At 40.8% G+C, this 21,821-nt stretch overlaps 1 protein-coding gene across 1 annotated transcript; it reads right to left on the reverse strand.

Annotated features, from left to right (window-relative positions):
- Nucleotides 1-207: 207 nt before the first annotated feature.
- On the reverse strand, nucleotides 208-21,773 carry LOC144853581 (katanin p60 ATPase-containing subunit A-like 2). Its single transcript, XM_078711295.1, has 13 exons — nucleotides 21,663-21,773; nucleotides 11,683-11,850; nucleotides 8,200-8,266; nucleotides 7,797-7,830; nucleotides 7,108-7,276; nucleotides 6,316-6,519; nucleotides 5,644-5,820; nucleotides 4,884-5,066; nucleotides 4,668-4,762; nucleotides 4,431-4,538; nucleotides 3,549-3,714; nucleotides 2,876-2,978; nucleotides 208-2,372 (listed from the first exon to the last, which is right to left on the reverse strand). Exons 1-13 carry the CDS (start codon nucleotides 21,714-21,716, stop codon nucleotides 2,233-2,235), a joined length of 1,668 nt encoding a protein of 555 aa, XP_078567421.1. The 5' UTR covers nucleotides 21,717-21,773; the 3' UTR covers nucleotides 208-2,232.
- Between the last annotated feature and the right edge of the window lie 48 nt (nucleotides 21,774-21,821).

The raw sequence follows: 21,821 nt of genomic DNA on the forward strand, positions 1-21,821 counted from the left end.
CACATCAAACTAGTTGGATAGTGTAGACAGAGCTTTAGAATACCCACTGTTCAAAAAACATTAGTTTACACTGAAGATGGTAGTTGTCTACCAATACATGAACTTGTATGTTCATATAGCTACCAATAAATGGTTTTATCTGCAATATATAAATTACATAACAAAATATTTTAATTAATAAATAAAACACAAATATTTACATAAAATATGACTTTTGCCACAACTTTATTTTGTATCCGCATTTATATAAATATCTATGGTGCTTTGGCAAATGTGCATATTTACATGAATATGTATTTACCTCTTTTAATTTTATCAAATATAACTAGTGTTAGCTTTATTTTATTATATGTTTTCAGATGCCTTTTGCAATTTTATCGTCGTTAGTACCTGAAACAAATTTATATATTGTTTGCCAAAGGTAATATTTAATAAAATATACTAATACAAATATGATATAATATAAATGGGACATTAACATTCAGGTATCAACATACAGCTTAGAATACCCATTTAGGAAACAATCATCATGACTAAAGCTCTCAGCCTGTCTACACTATCAAACTAGTTTGACACAAAAAGTGTGATGTGCTCAAATATGGTAGTGATATGCCCAATTATGGGAGTGATATAACATCATCATGTCCATTATGGGCACATCATATTTTTGTTGTCACATAAAGTTTGATAGTGTAGACAGAGCTTAACATTTCTCACCAATATGGATTTCCCCATCTGCTGTTCTGCTGTAAAGGTAAAACATATATTCCACCTTGTTAATGTTATAAGTGCCCCTTAATAGGTGTGTCCGGTCTACTGTATTTAAACAAGATTTCCCTGGAATGTGCCCTCACAGTGACCCCTCATACAAATTAATATAATTATTTTGGATACTTTTTAGCAACACAGACAGTTTTACATAATTCTATACTATAATTCACTTTCATCCACATCATTGCACTAAAAACACATTGCATAAAACAGATGCTCCATACAAACATAAACAGGCTCTTATATTATAAAAAATGAGTTAAATTGCTATAGGTTTAGTAAGGCAGTTGGGTCAGTCTATTCATATGACATCAGACGATAAAGGAGTCATCTTCTTTGGTCATCATCATATAAAGCTCTGTCTACACTATCAAACTAGTTAGACAAAAAGTGTGATGTGCCTAAATATGGTAGTGATATGCTTAAATATGGTAGTGGTATGACATCATCATGTCCATATATGGGCACATCACATTTGTTTGTCACATAGTTTGATAGTGTAGATAGAGCTTTAGGCAAGAACTTAAATCTAGCATTTAAACAATGTGCCTCTTTCATTTATAATCAACCCCTCCCTCTTTTACCTGGATTGAAAAAAGTTCTACTAAGTGCTCGTAATGTTGTCATCATTTTTATAATGTACAGTAGAACCTCTATTAAGGGGACATCTTCAGGACCCAAAACAGCATCCTCTAAATAGAGGATGGTTGTTACGTTATTATATTTCCCCTCATTTGTTTCACAGGAAAGTGTCCCCTTAATCGAGGTGTCCCCTAATAGGGGTTTCCCAAAGGAGAGTCCTACTATATTTGTGTTCACTTTAAAATACCAATATAGTTGCAATATGTACAGTACTCCTTTTAAAGAAAATAATAAAATAACATTGCGGAGGCTTATCCAAACTGTTTGTTCATATAGCTAATATTGTCCATTTCTTTTTTTTTTAAACGTCACTTATCTAGAAACCTACTAAAATTCAAGGTATTTTATAGTATTGCAATTCCATTTATCAAGAAATTATTTTAAAGTCTCAAACACAGTTTCATTGTATCCTATTGTCTAGTAGTTTTCTGCCATTTTCACAAGACGTTTGTCAACACCCAAACAAGAGGTTGGCCGGAGGCTTTTAAAGTTTGGTTTTTCCTCTGAATATCACAAAAATTCTCAAACTTAATGACATAAAAATACTACAACCTGCTGTATTTATACCCAATTTACACAGAATTGTCACATTGTAGTACCAACTGTATCCTCTAATACCCAACTTAAGCTCTGTCTACACTATCAAACTTTATGTGACAAAAAATGTGATGCGTCCATATATGGACATGATGATGTCATATCACTACCATATTTGGGCATATCACTACTATATTTGGGCACACCACACTTTTTTTGTCAGACTAGTTTGATAGTGTAGACAGAGATTTACAGATATAGTGCTGTATCAATGTCCAGTCTTTACACAGACTCGTATTCCTTTTGCCATTCCATGTACTTCTTCTGTAACATCCGTGCAGAAGGCTTTGTATGCTTAAGGACTGCTTCCACATCTTCTGTTGCAATGGGATCAATTGTAAACTCTGGAATAGCTTCATCCTCTATAAGAAATAATATTCGGTCAACATTAAAAGATATAATCCATTTTCACACACATGGTACACAGGTGTATACTGCACAAACTTATTGTGGTATCAACATTTCTATTTTATCATCAAATTGAAGTCATCCCACTGTGTGATTGACTGTGCTTCACAATTGTGCTCCTACTATGATCAATAAAACCGATAAACTGATTCCTGAGACCTTTTATTCACAGCAAAACATTGAAAATAATTATTACAAAAATTAGAAACAGCAACCTGAAACCTTCTCAATACTTACTCAACCAATACATGTTACTATGCCGGTCTGTTTAGGAATAAATATATTCATAGCATGGAATCAACAGAGGGAGAAAATGTATCACAATATATATACAAGTATAGCATGTAGCTTTAACTGCTGGTAAGTAAATTAAAGTTATTTCAGACAAACATTAATAGATACAGTACCGGGAAGCGGCTGATGACATTAGCTAAGTGTAGTGTAATAAAAAACCTACCTATCTCCGCTGACTCCAGTATATCAAATATTTTTCTAACTGGCCTCATCGCAGCTTCTTTGCAAACTAACTTCAAATCAGATCCAGAGTATCCCTCTGTTTTCTATAAATTAAGAGTATGAAATATTTAATTTGCTTTTTATTGCATCCAACAGACTTTAAAAGCTTTTGGGCACATGTTAAGCATGGATCCCACTAGCGAAGCAATGTAACCAACACAACGTAAGAAAATGCCATTCCAATAATTGTGTTTGCTCCTGCCTGCGTAAAATCAAACCTGCTTAGTTGTGTGTTAGTCGCCGTAGACTTTGACCTCGTTCAACCTGCATACTTGGGTACGTGCTGTAATATGTTTTCCAGTATTCTTTTGCCTTTTGCGATGATTGCAGCACTGTTGTGTCGTCGGTTTCCACTTGTGATTACGCAATACAGCACTTTTTGTTTATTAACATTACATTGCGTTCTAGTGGGAACCACGCTTTAGATAAACATAGTGGTGATACTGTGGTTTGGTGCTTAATTGCTTACCAACCCAGGATCCTTGTGTCAAACCCTGCCACAGGATTCTGACAGCCAATTTAACACCACTATCTAAGCCTTAAATGCGACTTTGTTTGGGTTTCCCATCCTGTAATTGGTGGTAATGTATTTGTTTTTAGTATGATGTACTTACTGTTGCTAATTGTTTGTAGTCTAAATTGGTTTTAATAGATAATGCACAGTCTGGGTTGAGTTCAAGTGGTAAATGAAATTGAATCATTTTCTCTCTTGCTTCCGTCGTTGGCAAGTCAACTAGAATTCGTTTCTCCAATCTACGCAACATGGCATGATCTAACTCCCTGTAAGGTTAAATCATTTAAAAGATTTATTTTACAGATATAAAATGTGCTGTTAACACTGTTATAAGATAGATTTAACAAGGTAATATAATGTTTTAACTGGGATACTGTGTAACATAGGTACAATGGTTCCATGTAGCATAGATATAGGATATAGCCCTATAAATTGATCGTGTGATAAAATGCCTCCAACAGGACTCACTGACGACCCATAGAATGCAGGCAGAGGCTATTTAAAACATAATTGGTTACTACAGTAATTGTTGTTACATTTACACTGTTATAAGATAGATTTAACAAGGTAATATAATGTTTTAACTGGGATACTGTGTAACATATTTACAATGGTTCTATGTAGCATAGCTATAGGATATAGCCCTATAAATTGATCCTGTGATAAAATGCCTCCAACAGGACTCACTGACGACCCATAGACTGCAGAGGCTATTACTTAAATGGTTATTACAGTAATTGCTGGAGATTGCTAGCTGAGTCTAGTTAATGTTATGTTGAACAATAATTGAGTGTGTTTTGTAACAGCATCATTATCATCATATTAATCATAATTATCTTGCAAAATTATGCTTTCCACTATTTTATGCCATTATAGTATATGGGATAAAAAACCCACTGATATTAATATCCACTATTTGTCATCTAGACTAGTGTAGCTGAATATACTGTAGAGGTATAAATTATAGAAATAAAGTATTTACCAAGGTAAATTTGATGCAGCTAAAAGAAACACAAGATCATCAGATTTAGCCAGCCCATCCATTTGTACTAACAGCTCTGTTTTCATCCTTCTACTGCCTTCATGCTCCCTGAAATGAGAACAGATAATTGTGTTAGCTAACATACTGGTCAGTACATCACAAAATTGGTGTGCAAAATTGTCTTATGAAAAAACACTACTGCAAACAATAGTAAGTACAAAAATGCTATTGACTGACCCTCCAGCTAGTGATCCTCTTTGGCTCATCAATGATTCTAACTCATCAAGGAATATCGTGGATGGTGCATGGAATCTTGCAAGTTCAAATAATACCTGAAAATACGAGACAAAATTATTTTTTTATTACCAAACATAAAGAACAAAAACAAATACTGTCAATTCTGAATGTCTGAAAAATTGGTTTGGGCCACTATTCTGAAAAGTCAATACTTACCCTAACTAGTTTTTCTGAATCCCCACGCCACTTGCTCACAATACTAGATGCTGATATGTTAAAGAATGTTGTGTTGCATTCGGTAGCTACTGCCTTGGCTAGCAGTGTTTTACCGGTGCCAGGTGGACCATATAATAACAGACCTTTCCACGGTGACAGTATACCAGTGAAAAGTTGTGGGTACTGTTACAAATTAAGAAATAACAATTTTAATGTAATGGTATATTATGATGACTGCTGATTGCTGCAATAATCTAATAAATTAAGTAAGAGAAATACATGACAATATAAAACAGAGGGCGTGCTATTTATATTTCGGCCCATATTGAAGATAATGACCTCTCAAGATTTGAATGAGCTTTTGTTAATGAATCGATTTTACTGACAAATTGGTTGGCAAATGTTTTTCCAAATAATGAAAATTAAAGATATATAGCCCCTCCTAAAAATTTATACTTTTTTTGTTGAAAACGCAATTTTACTTTCACATAATAGTTATTCACTTTGATCAAAAACTGGAACGCAAAAGCAAAAATACCTAAATTTTCAAACAATGGTTTTTGTTTAAAATTAACCGTTTCTTTTGTCTTTTTACAAGTGTAATAAATTTGTTGTTTTTGTTTTTTTTACAGAAGTGAATAACTTGATTAAAACTGCAAAATGGCCTATTCAAAGTCTGATTTTATTCATCTTTATTTTTCATGTTTTTGGGGGACAATATATCTTTAAAGCAATAAAAACAATTAAATAAATGACTCACCTTAATTGGATAGACTACTGATTCTTTGACAAGACGTTTGGCTGCATCTAAACCTATGATGTCATCCCATCGTACGTTCGGATTATTTAAATAAATATCTTTACTAATGCTCTGTGCTAATTCACGCCATTCAAGAGAGTAACCAGCATAGCCTCCAAGAGGTTTTAGTAATCTGTCCTGAATAAAACATTTTTTAAAATACTTGATTTGTTGGACCTTCCAGAATTACATATTTTGTAGATAGTAGCCAGGGGCTTCCTGACACATTTTTTTCAAGCTGGAGATTGGAAATTCTAGACTAGCAGCGAAAGTTCTAGTAAACAAGCTCAGCTCATGACATAGGTAATCCTACCTAATCAGCAGACACATTGTATCTACTAGGCTCAACCTAAAGCTCTGTCTACACTATCAAACTGACATGTCCTAATATGGTAGGGATATTCCCAAATATGGTAGTGATATGATATCATCATGTCTATATATGGGCACATCACATTTTTTTGTCACATACAGTTTGATAGTGTAGACAGAGCTTTAAACAATCTTATCTTCAGGTCCCCTAGCCAATAGTGCTTGCTTACCCTCATCATGGAGAAATAATTTAATTACAAATCCTGGTTACAGGCTTGATTTTTGTTTCAATTTTGTGCTGAATTTTTGTCAAATACTTACTGAAGGATCTGAATCTGTAAGGTACTCTTGTGTAGCCCCCTTTACTGCGTTGTTTAGCATGGCTTTCATGTCAATTATCGGACCCCTACGTGGAGGAAGTTTACCAGAGTTGCCTCTATGTCCGTCTGCATCACTGCCCTTAGGAGAAGCTACTGTTGACCCTGATACAGCTAGGTCAGACAGTGGCTCAGCATTACCATTAACCTGGAAATATAACAAAAGGTTTTACATTGTGATAAGTCTAAGTTACGCATTTTGCATGTAGAACCCTATTAAGGAGACACAATTTCGGACCCAACAAATTGTCCCCTTAATAGGGCTGTCATCTGAATAGGGGTTAGCCATAGTTTCCACAGGGAAGTGTTCTTTTAATATGGTTGTACCAAATTAGGGGTTCTATACTTTCAGTACTTCATTAAGTTGTACATTATCATAGTAGTGTAATTTCAGGCTTTAAACAGGCTTTAGCCCCCCCACCCCACTAAAATTTAACAGCCACGTCTTCTCAAAATAAAATAATTATAAATAATAAATAAAACAAAATAAAAATAATTTTATTTATCTGCAACCCGACGGGTCGTTTTTATCATTTATGAAATATTTAGCCAGTTACCTATGTTGTACCTTTCTATTATATAGCCTAAAGTGAAGAGACATCCAACTGATAGACAGTGTCAGGTGCAGCACCAACAAGATGAACATGGCGAGAGTAAATCTTATTTAACCATTGAAGATTTCAAAAAGAAACTAAAATCTAAATAAAAAAATATAAGCCTTTTATAAATAATTTACCTGCTGTGATTTAATGTTCATCTCTTTTGGTTTCCGATCAAGACTGAGTTGCTTACGCATTGCTGGATTTGAAGACGTTGGTCGCCGTCGCGAGGCAGAAGTGGCCGACGAGGTGCCATCCTTTGGGTCTGAAATTTTAGGTAAACTTGGAGTACTGCCATTTCGATTCCTGTAATGAATTTCAACCAGTTGATTAATTAAAATGAAAAGATCTTATTATTTAAAAATTCAATTAAAAAGTACTTTATGATTGAATATTTTATTTATTCAAATTCTCACAAAAATGTACATACAAAGCAAGAAAAAGACATAACATATAAAGAACAGAGTACATTCAGTGAAGGATGGGACCAACAGGTGGTAAACACCTCTAGAACGGTCCAATCCCAAATTACAAAATGATAAATGAAAAAGTTAATAACATTATATAAATATTTAAATATAGTAAAAAATAATTTATAAATTTGTATAATTTAAGATTAAACTAAGTTGGTCAACATTTACATTTAATACTGTATTATGTACTCCAGATTATAATAAATCAAATATTTATAGTGTTTTGTAAAATAAAAATTAGTTATTTAGAATTATTATTTAAACTCTTAACTTGGCATCGACTTTCAACTTTTTGGAACATACGCTACCCACCCCCTCAACTACCCTTACTGTATAGCTTTGAAATAAGTTACCTCTTTCCGCTGCCTTTCTGTTGAGGAACATCACCTGTAAATGACAAAAGAAAGACTAATGATACTGCTTACTAAAGTGCAGAACAATAATTATAAATACTACAATAAAATAATACAGTTGTTGTATATTGATCTTAGTATCACTACAATAAGATTAACCCATAAAAAGACATTTCACACATTCAATATAATAAATTTACTAGCTTGTTGTACAGGCAATATACAGTATGGCATATTAGAGTATACCTTTTTGTTTGTAATAAACCCTCTTAGTCTTACCATTATGCTCAATGAATTGAGGAGAACATTTTTTTTTATTAACTATTAGTAAATATAACTTTAATAACTTTATTTATATTATATTATTATTAATACAGTATTTAAATGAATTTTTAAAACTTACCTGATGATAATTTTTTTGTTATTTTTGGATATTTCCCAAACTTTACATAGAAATAGGATTCATATTCCTAAAAATGAATTTGAAATCATTAGAAAAATCATACTTCAAAAAATGATGATTTATTATCATTTCATTATCACAAACAACATAAATATATATTTTAATAACTTTTGTACCAGACAGCTTTTGTGATTGGATGTACTATAGATACTAAAGATTCACATTTAAATGTACTCTAAGTTATGTTAAAGAAGTGCTTATTAGATAGACTTAAGCTCTGTCTACACTATCAAACTACCTGTAGTTTGACAAAAACAAAGTGTATGTGCCCAAATATGGTAGTGATATTGATTGATTGATTCTTTTATTTTTCACACAACATTCATAAAAATATAAATAAAAAATTAAGTACAATAAAGTGTGAAAAACAGGATAACCACAAGAAAGCAAAGCTTTTAATCTGTGGCACCCTAACTTAAAGTATAAATTTACAAATATATTACAAAAATGTTTTCATGTAGTAAATAAATGAAGGAAAATACAACGTACTATAATATAATATATATATATATATACATCACAGTCTCAGAATATATACGAAAATGTAATTAATTAAGTTAAAGTTAGACATATTTTACAAATGTTGTTTTCGCAAAGATATATTGTTTCTTTATAACTATTAATGCATTTATTTAGTAATAGTTTTTTAAATATTGATATATTTTCACTCTCTCTTATATTTCTTATAAGTTGATTCCATAGCTTAGGTCCTCTATATGCTATACTTTGCTGACCCATATTAGTTGATTTTAATTTTATACAATAATTGTCTTTATTTCGAGTGTTATATGCATGATAATTATCAAATAAACTGAATAAAGAATTAAAACATTTTGGAAGTTGTCCTTTTTGGTATTTAAACATAAAATTTAAAACACTGTTTTTATACAAATCAAATATATTAATTGTGCCCGTTTTCACAAAGAGCTGAGAAGAAGGATGATGAAAGTCTACCTTACAAATAATCCTAAGAGCTCTTTTCTGAAGCAAAAGGAGGCGATCCAAATTGTCTTTGTTTCCCGCACCCCATACAATAATACCATATGTCAACACTGGTAATATAAGTGTCTTGTATATGGTAAGTAATACTTCAGTAGATACTAAATGTTTTATATGACACATGGCACCAATTATTGAGGATGCTTTACAAGAAACTGCATTTGTATGGTGTCTAAAGTTCAGTTTCTCATCAATGATGACACCGAGAAATTTAGTATATGGTACTCTATCTATTGAAACTCTATTTATTGAAAGTACAAATTGGGATATGTCAATGTTGGTATTCTTTCCACTAAATAACATATACGTAGTTTTGGTTGTATTAATATTTAATCTATTATTTTAACACCATTTCTCAATTTTATTTAGTTCATTTGTCATTATTGTAAAGGCAGTGACGACATCATTGTGTTGTAAAAACATATTCGTATCATCTGCAAACATTATTAAATCAACGACATTACTTACAGAAAACATGTCATTTATGAAAATCAAAAACAGCAGGGGTCCAAGAATTGACCCTTGTGGAACGCCTTGTTTTATTATTTTGGTTACAGACTGACACTTCCCAATTTGTACGAATTGTTGTCTTTCTCTAAGGTAGCTTCGGTACCAATCAAGAACCACGCCTCTTATTCCATAATGGGGCAATTTTGTGAGCAATAATTCATGGTCTATCGAATCGAACGCCTTGGATAAATCCAAAAATACGCCAATCATAAATTGCTTGTTGTCAACGGCTGTCGTTATTTTATCAAGGACTTGTAGGAGGGCGTGGTTAGTTGAATGACCTGCCCTGAATCCATATTGAGATTCATGTAACATATCATATTTACACAAAAAAGCGATTGTTTGGTCATATACGACCCTTTCAAATACCTTAGATATACATGGTAATATCGATATCGGTCTATAATTTTCTATGTTCTCCCTTGCTCCTTTTTTATACACAGGAATTGTTTTAGCAATTTTTAGTTGACAAGGAAATACACCCGATTGAAGGGATACATTGATTATATGAGATAACGGTTTAGCCAGTATATCTGAGTTATTTTTTATATAAATGGTACCAATGTCATCACAACCACTTGACTTATTTACATTTAAGTCATTAATGTATTTAATGATATCGGACTCAGATACAGCTCTAAAAAACATTGAATTCAAAATGTCATGTTGTATTTTATATTCGGTGTTACTATTACGGTTATCATCACCTGTCATTTGGTCACCTATATTTATAAAGTATGTGTTAAACGCATTGGCTATGGATGTTGGGTCATTAAGTTGATAGGAGTTGATTTTCATTTTTTGAGGCATGTCTTGATGTTTCTTCCTACCTAATAATGAGTTTATGACACCCCATGTTTTCTTTATATTACTCTTGTGCTTTTCAAATTCATTTTTGTAATAAGTAGTTTTTCTTTCTCTTATTATTGATGTTAACTTATTTTTATATTTCTTATATTTAGATTTATTTATATCTGTTGGTTTCTGTTTATATTTGATGTATAATTTATTTTTGGTACAAAGAGATTTTTGAATTCCATATGTTATCCACGGTGATTTAATTGTATCTACTTTTAACCTAACTCTTTTTAGTGGGAAATGCTTATCTATCATTGTTTTTAAAGAATCTGAGAAACGTTTATATGATTCATTCGCATTTTCAATGCTAGTTACATATTGCCAATCATAGCCCTGTAATTCAAGTCTAAATTGCCGTTTTTGTTGATCAGTATAGCTTCTTTTTATTATAAATTTTTCTGATCGTGGTAATGAATAATTTTCTGAATCATCCATGCAGAAAACTGCAAAGTGGTCAGATATGTCGTTAACTAATATCCCTGTGTTAATATTTTGGAATTCCTGATAATTTGTATAAATATTGTCAATTACTGTTGCGGTATCTTTTGTGATTCGAGTGGGTTTATTGACTAGTGGAATGAAAGATTCTGTTAGCATGTTGTCTACGTGAGTTTGAACATTATTGTCACAGTTATATTTTTGTAGATCTAGGTTAAAGTCACCCATTAGGTATGCCTTTTTATTTTCATTGTTTATCATGTGCATTAATTCAATAAGTTGATTATTAAATGTTGGAATATGGGCTTTAGGGGGCCTGTAGATTATTCCACTTATAATTGATTTATCATTATTTTTTAATTCAATTATAATGCACTCTCCCTCGTTTATCATAGCAGACAAGTCATTTCTTATTTGATATGATATATTTGAGTGTATGTACAATGCTACACATCCCCCTGTCTGGGTTTCTCTGTTTTTAAAGATAGGTGTATAGTTTGGAAGTGTATATAAACCAAGGTGATGTTTGCTTGAAAGCCAAGTTTCAGTAAGTCCTATTACATTAAATTCAAAATCGAGAGAGGATACATAATTTTTAAATGACACCATCATGCTTACCATAAGAATAGTTGGTAGATCTATATTATCACATACTTCAAATCTGCTAAAACTCAGGTTTCCCTCTGATTCTAATGCTTTAGCAGACTCTAAATATCCTGAATCGACCAGGTGATGAAGCACAAGAACTAACAGATTTCGTTTTCGTTGTTCTGTCCTTTGTTCTTCCTGAAATAAAGTTTTTTTAGATTTTTAAGTTTGAATAAATTTTCCAAAGAAAAATGAAGAATACAGGCTATGTATGGGTAGTTAGTACAAAATATTGATTGAATCTCTTGAAAGTTAAAAAGATAGCTTACGCTGAAAAAAAAACATCCCTCTTTAGTTTTAGCCATAAGCCGGTCTAGGCCTAGTAGCCTAACTTTTTAGTAAAATATAAATAAACACTTTTTCTTAAAAGTCGTCTGGGAATCGAACCGCCAACCCCTAGCTTTATGCCAACGATGTTCTGAACCGACTGAATTTTATTTAAATTTAGTTTAGTTTATCCTTAGTTTATTATCAGACCTGTCAACTGGTCCTTGACCTTGTCATTGCACAATTTCAATGATGTATTGATGGCCTCACAATCACATTCTTCACTTAATAACTGTAGTATCGACCATAAGGGGGTGGCCGCTAAATGAATGGCCCGAACCTACCAACCGTCTGCGGGCGCCTGGTTCTAGTGCTTGTGACGTATGGACGGCTGGGCGTCATGCGCAGACGGTTGGAGCAGACCAAGAATCGGGGCAGTTAGCCACGGAGTTTGCCGTGGTTAGAAGGATATTACGGCTTTTAGCAGTATTACCAGAGGATTTATATATATCAATTGGATTTGCCCCAAGCGGGAAGAAGTTCCCAGATAGGTGAGTATCTGGTGCACTTTGTTAAACGGGGTGAATACAATATTGGCGCTGCGAGCAAAAAAGGATAATTATTCCTGTATTTTTGCTTGTTTTCCTAAGGAATTTGTGTGTGCGATAAAAGACACACTTGTTCCGCATATTTATGCAAATTAGTTTCCAAGGTCGGTAGGAAAAGCATTTGCCGCGTTATTGCGGTACGGTGGGTTAGTATTACTTAATTGGATACATATATTTGTGTGTCTATTGGGATTGTGATAAATTAATATTTATTTCGCTTTTGGAAATCGAGAATCGATCTCCAGCGGCGGGGTTCAAAATTCCCGGTTGGGTGATAATAAAGTACGGGGTTTCTTTAGTGAATAGTAGCGTCTGGATTACCATGCCCATAGACGGGAATCGCATTCGAGTGAATTTCTGTACACTCGAGCAATTATGCGATATTCCGGGAATAGGGGTGGTTCGGGCGGACGAAATTTTGTCCCTTAGGACCAGATTGGGGAATATTTCATCCGTAATAGATTTAAGTTCTATTAAGGGTCTGAGTAAGAAGCCAGAATTCTTAAGCAGATTCGATTTTTCACCTAACCCTAGGTTGTCACCCGAGGATTTTCGTCGAATGTTGGGTTCTGTGTCTTCGTTGGTAGATGATCGGAATGATTTTAGTGTTCATTCTCCAGCCCAACATTTAGAATCTGAGGGTGGAGCTGAAAGGGGAGGCTCTGGGGCAAAGGGAGTAGAATTTGATAAGGCTCATCATAGATTAGGTGTTAGGTCTCCGATGGTCCTGCAGCAGCAGGGGTCGGCATCGTCTGGGTCTGCTGGGGTTAGTAAGGGCGCCGATACAATTAAAAGTGCCCTAAAGAAGGCGGTGGGTCCCGGGAAGGACGATACTCGTTCCCGTAAAACTGAGCAAAAGCTTAAGTTTATGTCCTTTAGGGAATTCTCTCTTTCTCCAGAGAACCAGGAAGAGGGTTACTCTAGTGGGGAGGAGGCTCATGTGGGTTCCGCAGAAGACTACGCAGCGACTCTCCGGTACAAGGCTGGGGAAATATCCTCATGTGGAAGGGGGAAAGAGTTTAGCGGGAATAAAGAATATGGAACTCCGGTATCAAAAGGGGGATATCCGGCTCCACAGAGGGAATCTCAAAATTACGAAGTTGGTACAGGCCGACAATGGGCAAATACGAGAGAGGGGAACTCATGGGGTGGAGATAGATCAGGGAACGGGTTCCCTGGGGATGGTACTTGGGACCGTCCTGAATATCGTCCAAGGGATGACAGACCAAGACTCCCACACAGGCCTACTCATCAGGAATCGGATTGGACTTCGGACCGATCCGGGAGGTGGGACGGATACCAGGGGTCCGAGTCTCCTTATGGATGGTCATCCGGTCGTCCACGGGAGGGACCAGGGCGTCAGGACTGGGACTATTCATGGGTCGTTCCACAACCCTGGGGTAGATACGAAGAGAGGCCAGTATTATACCAGGACCGAAGGGATAGAGGTCCAAGGGCTGGAACTAGGGGTAATAGGGCAGGGGGTAGGCCAAGATGGGAACCTTTCCGATCTAAGGATGTCCCGAGAAGCCTGGTATATAGAGGGAAGGATAATTGGGCTTTCTTTAAACGTAGATTTAGGGCTTTTTCGGAAGAGCATCATCTTTCGCCCTGGGAAATGAAGGAGGCGTTTTGTTGGTGCGTGGAGGGGGCTGCGGCAGACCTCTACACCAATTTAGTAACCATGGATGGGGACATTTCCTTTTGGGACATAATTCATGCCTTTGACCAACGATTTACGGAGGATGAACTTCCTGAGGTCCTCCAGGCCAAACTAGAGACGGCATCCCAACATGAGACAGAAACCGTAGGGGAATGGGCCGATCGGGTATTAACCCTAACTAGGAAAGCCTTCAAGCCACTTTCCAATGAATGGATACAGAGACATTCAGCTATGAAGTTCTGTATTGGGTGCCGTAACACGGGGGTGGGGAAATTGGTACTTTTTGAAAACTGCGCGACTATGTCCGAGGCGCTTAGAAAGTACGACAAATTTAACAGCCTCCAATCTCTGTATGAAACAAAATGGGGAAAGGAAATAACATCTCTACCACCCCAGGCCAGGTCTCCAACGGTCTCGGCTAGGCCGATGGCGCAATCACGCCCGCTTTCCTCCACTTCCGTCCAACCGGAGGACGACAACGATAGTGAAGGGGAGGGGGAGCCCCTGGTCCGGTTAGTCGAGCGTAGGCCAGGGATGGAAAATAGGGGATTTTACCGACCACCACCTAGAGGTGGGTCCGAGGCCCGACCAGGTGGGTTAGGTAAGAGGGTGATGGCAATCGAGGCGGATTTAGCCCAGGTTAAAGGGTTGTTAAAAAGGGTTCTGGAGATAGTAGAGGGCGGGGACCGAACGGGTGGGGGTTCAGGGCCGCCACCTCCTCCCCAATCCACTACTACTACCTGGGACCGCTGCTTTGAATGTAATGAGGTGGGTCATTTCAAAAGGGAATGTCCGAAATTAGCGCGGCAAGCCAGGCAGGTAGGGGAACAAGAGGATCCTTTAAACGAATAGGGGTCGGGGGTCGGGGCCTGACCACCGACTGCCAGCGTTCTGAAGGCTCGTGCGCTAAAAAGGAAGAGGGACAGGGGTACCCGGGTGGGGATCCTCTGGCGGTGTCCGGGGATATAGTTAGCTTAAAGGAAAGGGAACCATGCATAGTGGTAAATAGAGTGGAGTCAGCGAATGCATTGCATGCCACGGTGTTTGTGAATGGGCTTCGCACGGTAGCTGTAGTAGATACCGCCGCTGATTATACAATTCTTTCAGACCGGGTATTTGCCAAGCTGGACCCTGCCCCACCAATAATTGCAGAGCTTTCCTTTAAATTAGCAGGTAGGGGGACTTCTATGCCGGGATACCGGGTAGGCCCAGTCACGTTCGCATTAGGTTCCGAGGTGTACACTGAGTATATGTACGTGGCGCCGATTAATGACGATATGTTGCTGGGAGGGGACTTTTTGATACCCAATCGAGCTCTTATCGATTGTGGGAAATTATTATTATCTGTGGGAACAAGTACACTTTCTCTTCGCAAAGAGGTGGGGGAGGTTAACCCTAGGGTTGCCCGGGTGACGGTTGGCAAGCGCAGGGTGCTTCCTCCGTTTTCGGCGGGATATATACTGTGCCGGTTAGATGTAACAGGGGAGCATCTCCCCGATTATTTCATTGAGCCCGATAATCAGGGGAAAGTTTTAATTCCAGCCACTATTCATCGGGGTGGGACTGTTCCCAAAGTTTGCGTGGCGAATCTTACGGGCAGATATGTAACACTGAAACAGGGAGAGGTTGTGGGGAATGCCACTGAGTGGGAAGGTAATCATGCTTCTCAAGGGGGATCGGTGTCCACCGTAGGGGTTGACGCTTCAGAGAAATCCTCCACGGACCAGGGTGGGGTACCACAACACCTGGAAGGAATGTTAGCGGATGTAAGGAAAACCTTGTCCGATTCTGAGTTCGATAGGGTGAAACAACTGCTCATTGAGTTCCAAGATGTCTTTGCCGCCCATCAATTTGATATAGGAACTCTGAAGGGGATCGAGCATACTATTGATACGGGGGACGCGCCGCCAATCCGACAACGACTCCGACCAACTCCTATGCACTTTGCCGGGGAGGAGGAAAAGGAGATCGATAAAATGTTACAAGCAGGGGTGGTTCAGCCTTCAGTGTCCGAGTGGGCCTCCCCACCGGTGTTGGTACGCAAACGGGACGGCTCAGTGCGGTTCTGTATCGACTACTGGGCTCTAAATAATGTTACAATTAAAGACGCCTATCCTCTACCCTTGGTACGGGATTGTCTCGACGCTCTGTCGGGCAACACGTGGTTTACCAAATTGGATGCCATATGGGGGTACTGGCAAATTAATATGGGGGAAAATGATAGGAGAAAGACGGCATTCATTACCAAGTACGGGCTATTTGAATTCGTTAAAATGCCATTCGGGCTATCAAATTGCCCAGCCACTTTTTCACGGGCTATGGGTTTAGTATTGAGGGGGCTAGCCTGGGACACCGTTCTTGCCTTTCTGGATGACATTGTAGTGATGGGACGGGATTTCGATGACCATTTGGGCAATGTCCGACAAGTTTTAGAGCGTTTCCGGGCAAGCAGCCTTAAGCTCAAGCCGAAAAAATGTATCTTTTTCCAACGGGAGGTGGAATTCCTAGGCCGGGTAGTTGGTGGGGATACCTTATCGGTTTCGGCTACGGATGTTACTGTAGTCCGAGATTGGGCCGTACCTACCTCGGTAAAGGAGTTGCAACAGTTCCTGGGACTGGCTAATTACCACCGGGAATTCATTGACCATTTTGCCGATAAGGCTGGCCCGTTGTACGAATTACTGGGTAAAGGGGTCCCATTTGTATGGGGGCCCGAACAGCAAGCTGCTTTTGCTGGCCTAAAGTTGGCTCTCATTACACCTCCTGTTCTCACCCTTCCCAATACCAGGGACGAATTTATTTTAGATGTCGATGCGTCAGACCTGGCGTTAGGGGGAGAACTAATACAGGTACAAGGGGGACGGGAGAAGGTAATTGCGTATGCTAGCACCCGACTTACGGCGGAGCAACGCAATTACTGTACGACCCGAAAAGAATTATTGGCGGTGGTGTATTTGACGCGCCATTTTCGCCACTATTTGTTGGGTAGACCTTTCCGGGTTAGAACAGACCATAACAGCCTGGTCTGGTTACTGTCGTTTAAAAACCCCCAAGGGCAATTAGCTAGGTGGATAGAGGAACTCAGCCTTTATAATCTTGTTCTGGAACATCGTAAGGGGGTATTACATGGGAATGCAGATGCGTTATCCCGTCAGGCCAAACCGGTTGACCACTTTGAGCAGGGAGTTGACCCCGGGGATTTACCATGCGGGGGATGCACTTATTGTGTCAGGGCGCATGGCCGGTGGGTCCGTTTCCGGGAAGACGTAGATGACGTGGTCCCGATCTCACAAATCCGGCAGATAGAACCGGACCCTAATGAAGGGGGGTTGGTGGACCCGGGTGGGACTACGATCGAGGTCGTACGGGGGCCTTCGTGTTGTGCTATTAATTTGGTTCAAAACGATGTGGGGGGGATTTCAGCTATACAACCCGACGGTCGGGTATCCATGTGTTGGGGATACTCCTGTAAAGAGCTTGAGCAATTGCAGGCTAAAGATCCCGATTTAGCGGTTATCAGGGGATGGTTAGAATTGGGGGAACCGCCAGACGGGGAATTATTTAGATCCAGTCCAGCGACTAAACACCTATGGCTGAATCGAGAGTGGTTACATATCGGGGAGGATGGCCTCCTGTACATTCTCAGGGATGACATGGGGGGCGAGCGGCTAATTTTACCACGGGAACTCCATGCCGAGGCTCTGAGGCTTCATCATGACATCCCATCGTCCGGGCACCAGGGAATGTCCCGCACCAAACTCCGCCTCCGAGCTAAGTTCTTTTGGTATGGGATGGGGAGAGATGTGGAGCGCTACATCCGAGCCTGCGAAATCTGCAATCAAAACAAAAAGACTGCACGTAAGGGCAGGTCTCCGTTAACGGAGTTTCACGCAGGGGCGCCAATGGAGCGGGTCCACATTGATTTCCTGGGACCTTTACCTAAGTCGGAGGCGGGTAACGTCCAGATCCTGATGATGGTGGATCAATTTTCAAAATGGGTAGAAATTAGTCCGTTACCATCACAGACTGCAGAGGTGACGGCCAGGGCCTTAGTAGCTAACTTTTTCAGTCGGTTTGGGGTTCCGTTCGAGCTTCATTCGGACCAAGGCCGTAATTTCGAGAGCGAACTTTTTGGTTCTCTCTGTAAAGTTCTCCAAATTCACAAAACCCGGACGACCAGTTATCGTCCATCCGCCAACGGACAGGTCGAGCGTTATAACCGCACACTGATGGATGCGGTTCGTTGCTTCGTGGGGAAGAGGCAACGGGACTGGGACGTCCACTTACCTCAAATAGCGGGGGCATTGCGGGCGACCGTTAATCGGTCAACCGGGTTTACACCGAATATGTTGATGCTGGGGCGGGAAGTGAACCTTCCAGCTGATCTCATGTTTGGGGGGGAATTGCAAGGAGATGGGCCGGATCCGGGGGTGGGGGTTTATGTCTCGGAGCTGGTCAACACCATCCGAGATGCACATGAGGTAGCTCGCACCACTCTCCGGCAAGCCCAGCGGCGTATGAAGAGGGACTATGACCTTCGGGTACTGAAACGTTCCTATGGGTTGGGGGACCGGGTGTATGCCTTGGATGACAGCACGCCCAAGGGCAAGAGTAAAAAGTTGTGTCCTCCATGGAAAGGACCGGCGGTTATCGTGGGGGTCCTAACTCCCTCACTTTTCCGGGTTCAGTTCCGGAACAAAGTTATGGTGCTAAATCACGATAAACTGAAGCCTTGCAGAGACAAGTTGCTACCCAAGTGGCTTCAGACCTTCCAGTTGCCCACTGCGTCAGCGAGTGGGGACCGGGCAGACACCACCACGGGCGGCGAGTTGTATTGTTTTTGCCGACGGCCCTGGGGTGGAGCTTTTATGATCCAATGTGATTATTGTGACATCTGGTACCACGGGGTGTGTGTCAATATTTCGCAGCTAGATGCGCTCAATATTGACCGTTACAAATGTGCCGCTTGCCGAGAGCCAGCTATAGTCTCGGCGGCGCCTACTATCTAATAATCAATTCAATTTTAATTGCTTGTATTTTTCTATCGTTTCAGAGTTAATAATGAGTGACCCAAAACCAGAGGGGAAGACGGGCCAAGCCGATGATGCTTCGCTTTCCAGTGACCCGGGCGCGAGGGAGGCGCCAGTGGAGGACCGAGGTGCTCCTAGCCGAGTGGTAGTGGTCATGGACGAAGAACCAACACCATCGACCGAGGGGGTGTCGTGCAGCTTTCCTGGATGCGATGCTACGGGTATTCGTCATCTAAGAGCACATATGCAGGCCCGGCATTTTCCACCTTGTTTCCGGCCACAATCCCGGAGTACGGGGCGCCGTGCGCAAGTTCAGGCCCAAGCCCTGAGCGAGCTGGCGCGAATTATTGTCCGACCTGGTGGACGACAAGAACCACATGATTTGTTGAGGAGCCTGCAAGAAATGAAACTTCTTCCCATGGATGTGTCCTGGGAAGCCTTGGACCCTAAAACCCAGGGAGCAATGCTCAAACTGAACGGGGTTTTTAAGGGGAGGGAGGAGGACCTGTGTACACGGGTTGATAATCACCCTGCTTTCCTAATACATTACCGAGCACTGGCCGCCATGGCCAAACTCGTGGGGGTGGTTACGTTTATGGCAGTGGCTGAACGGGCGGAGGCGAAGGTCCCAGTGCCTTCCCAGACGCCGGCTGACAGAAGGGGGAGGAAGCGGCGTGCGCCGACGGAGGGCTCTCGGGGTCCTGGCCCTGTGCCGGAAACCCCGCCTCCGCCGTGCGCTTTTGACGCACATTTTCACCCGGATCGTTTATTTTCGGCCCTAGGGCTGTCCCCAATCTATCAGATACGTCGGGTGAGGGATGCAGACCCTGTAAAGCCAGGAGACCCAAGGGTCACCGTTCTAGGGGCAATCGCGGTTTTCTGTGATCCGCCCACTTATCCATCCCTCAGGGAGATAAACCTGATGCAGTCGCCGCCGTACAACCATGTTTCCGTTGGGCTACACCCCACGCGCATGGTGTCGGCGCGGGAGTTTGCTACTTTTCGGGGGTTGGCCCAGAACCTGAGTGTTCGGGCGCTGGGAGAGGTGGGTCTGGACCACAACCGTTCCATCACCGACTGGCCCCGACAAGATCGGCTCCTGGAGCGGATCTTGCGGGAATGTTTCTGCCCCCAGCGTCATCACGTGCTGACCCTGCACCTGCGGGGTGCGGCGACTGACCCAACGGGGGAGGAATGCTACCTCCGGGGGCTGGACCTTCTTCGGCTGGTGGGGGTACCCCGTGGACAGAAACTGATTTTGCACAGTTTCTCGTCATCGGTATTCATTGTGGAGGAATTCCTGAGATTCTTCCCAATGACCTATTTCAGTTTCAATTTGGGGGTAGGGCGAGCGTGCCCAGCTGTGCAGGAGGCCTGCAGATACCTCATGTACCAGTCGGAGCGCCGGGTCCTACTGGAGACGGACGCCCCTCACTTTCGTCCGGCGGGCCACCGGGTAGGCTCTCCCTACCTCATCGGCTTCGCCGCCGAAGCCCTGGGGAAGATTACGGGGATGGAGGCCAGTGAGGTTCTGGACCTCACCTGGAAGAATGGCCGGGATCTGATCCCGGAATAGTCTTGCTCCGCCAAGGGGCCCAGAAGTGTTTTTGTTGGTTTATTAATAAAATTAAAAGAAGAGTACGGTTATTTTTAGTTCAGTTAACAGAAGCTCGTTTAGTTGTAATTTGCACCAGGCCCACGGCCGGGTGCTACGTTTGGGATCACCAGTTAGCAATTCATTGAACCCAGTCTCAGGGACTGGGCTGCAACGCTGGCCAGGTGACCCCGGGGACTACCTCTTTTTCAAAACCGGGGGGAGTGTAGTATCGACCATAAGGGGGTGGCCGCTAAATGAATGGCCCGAACCTACCAACCGTCTGCGGGCGCCTGGTTCTAGTGCTTGTGACGTATGGACGGCTGGGCGTCATGCGCAGACGGTTGGAGCAGACCAAGAATCGGGGCAGTTAGCCACGGAGTTTGCCGTGGTTAGAAGGATATTACGGCTTTTAGCAGTATTACCAGAGGATTTATATATATCAATTGGATTTGCCCCAAGCGGGAAGAAGTTCCCAGATAGGTGAGTATCTGGTGCACTTTGTTAAACGGGGTGAATACAATATAACTACACCCTCCACCACACAAAAACACACACTACCACCAGCAGATGCTGCAGCAGTAGCCTACCTACTAGCTACTACTAGACCTACCTACAGTTAGTATAATCTACCTAGGCCTAGCAAGGGCAAGGCTATATACAGCCTAGCTAGCCTACCACCAGCCGAATGAGAGAGAGCAGCCCAACCAAACCTAACTTTTAGCCTAGCCTAGCTAGAGGGCCTATTCAGGCTACATTTGAATATGAAGCGTATAACTACCACATACCGCCTCCCTTGCTTGGTTTGCTGATTTTAGTGTTACATAACTAAGTGATTCCATTTTATTTAAACATACAATCTACAACTTTAAAGACAGTGTAGGCGTCTGGTTGCCTAGAGGATCGGATCGAGGATCACACGACGGAAGTAATATTTTTAATAATGT

This window comes from Antedon bifida, chromosome 10 (assembly GCF_963402885.1).
Source record: "Antedon bifida chromosome 10, ecAntBifi1.1, whole genome shotgun sequence".
NCBI lineage: Eukaryota > Metazoa > Echinodermata > Crinoidea > Comatulida > Antedonidae > Antedon > Antedon bifida.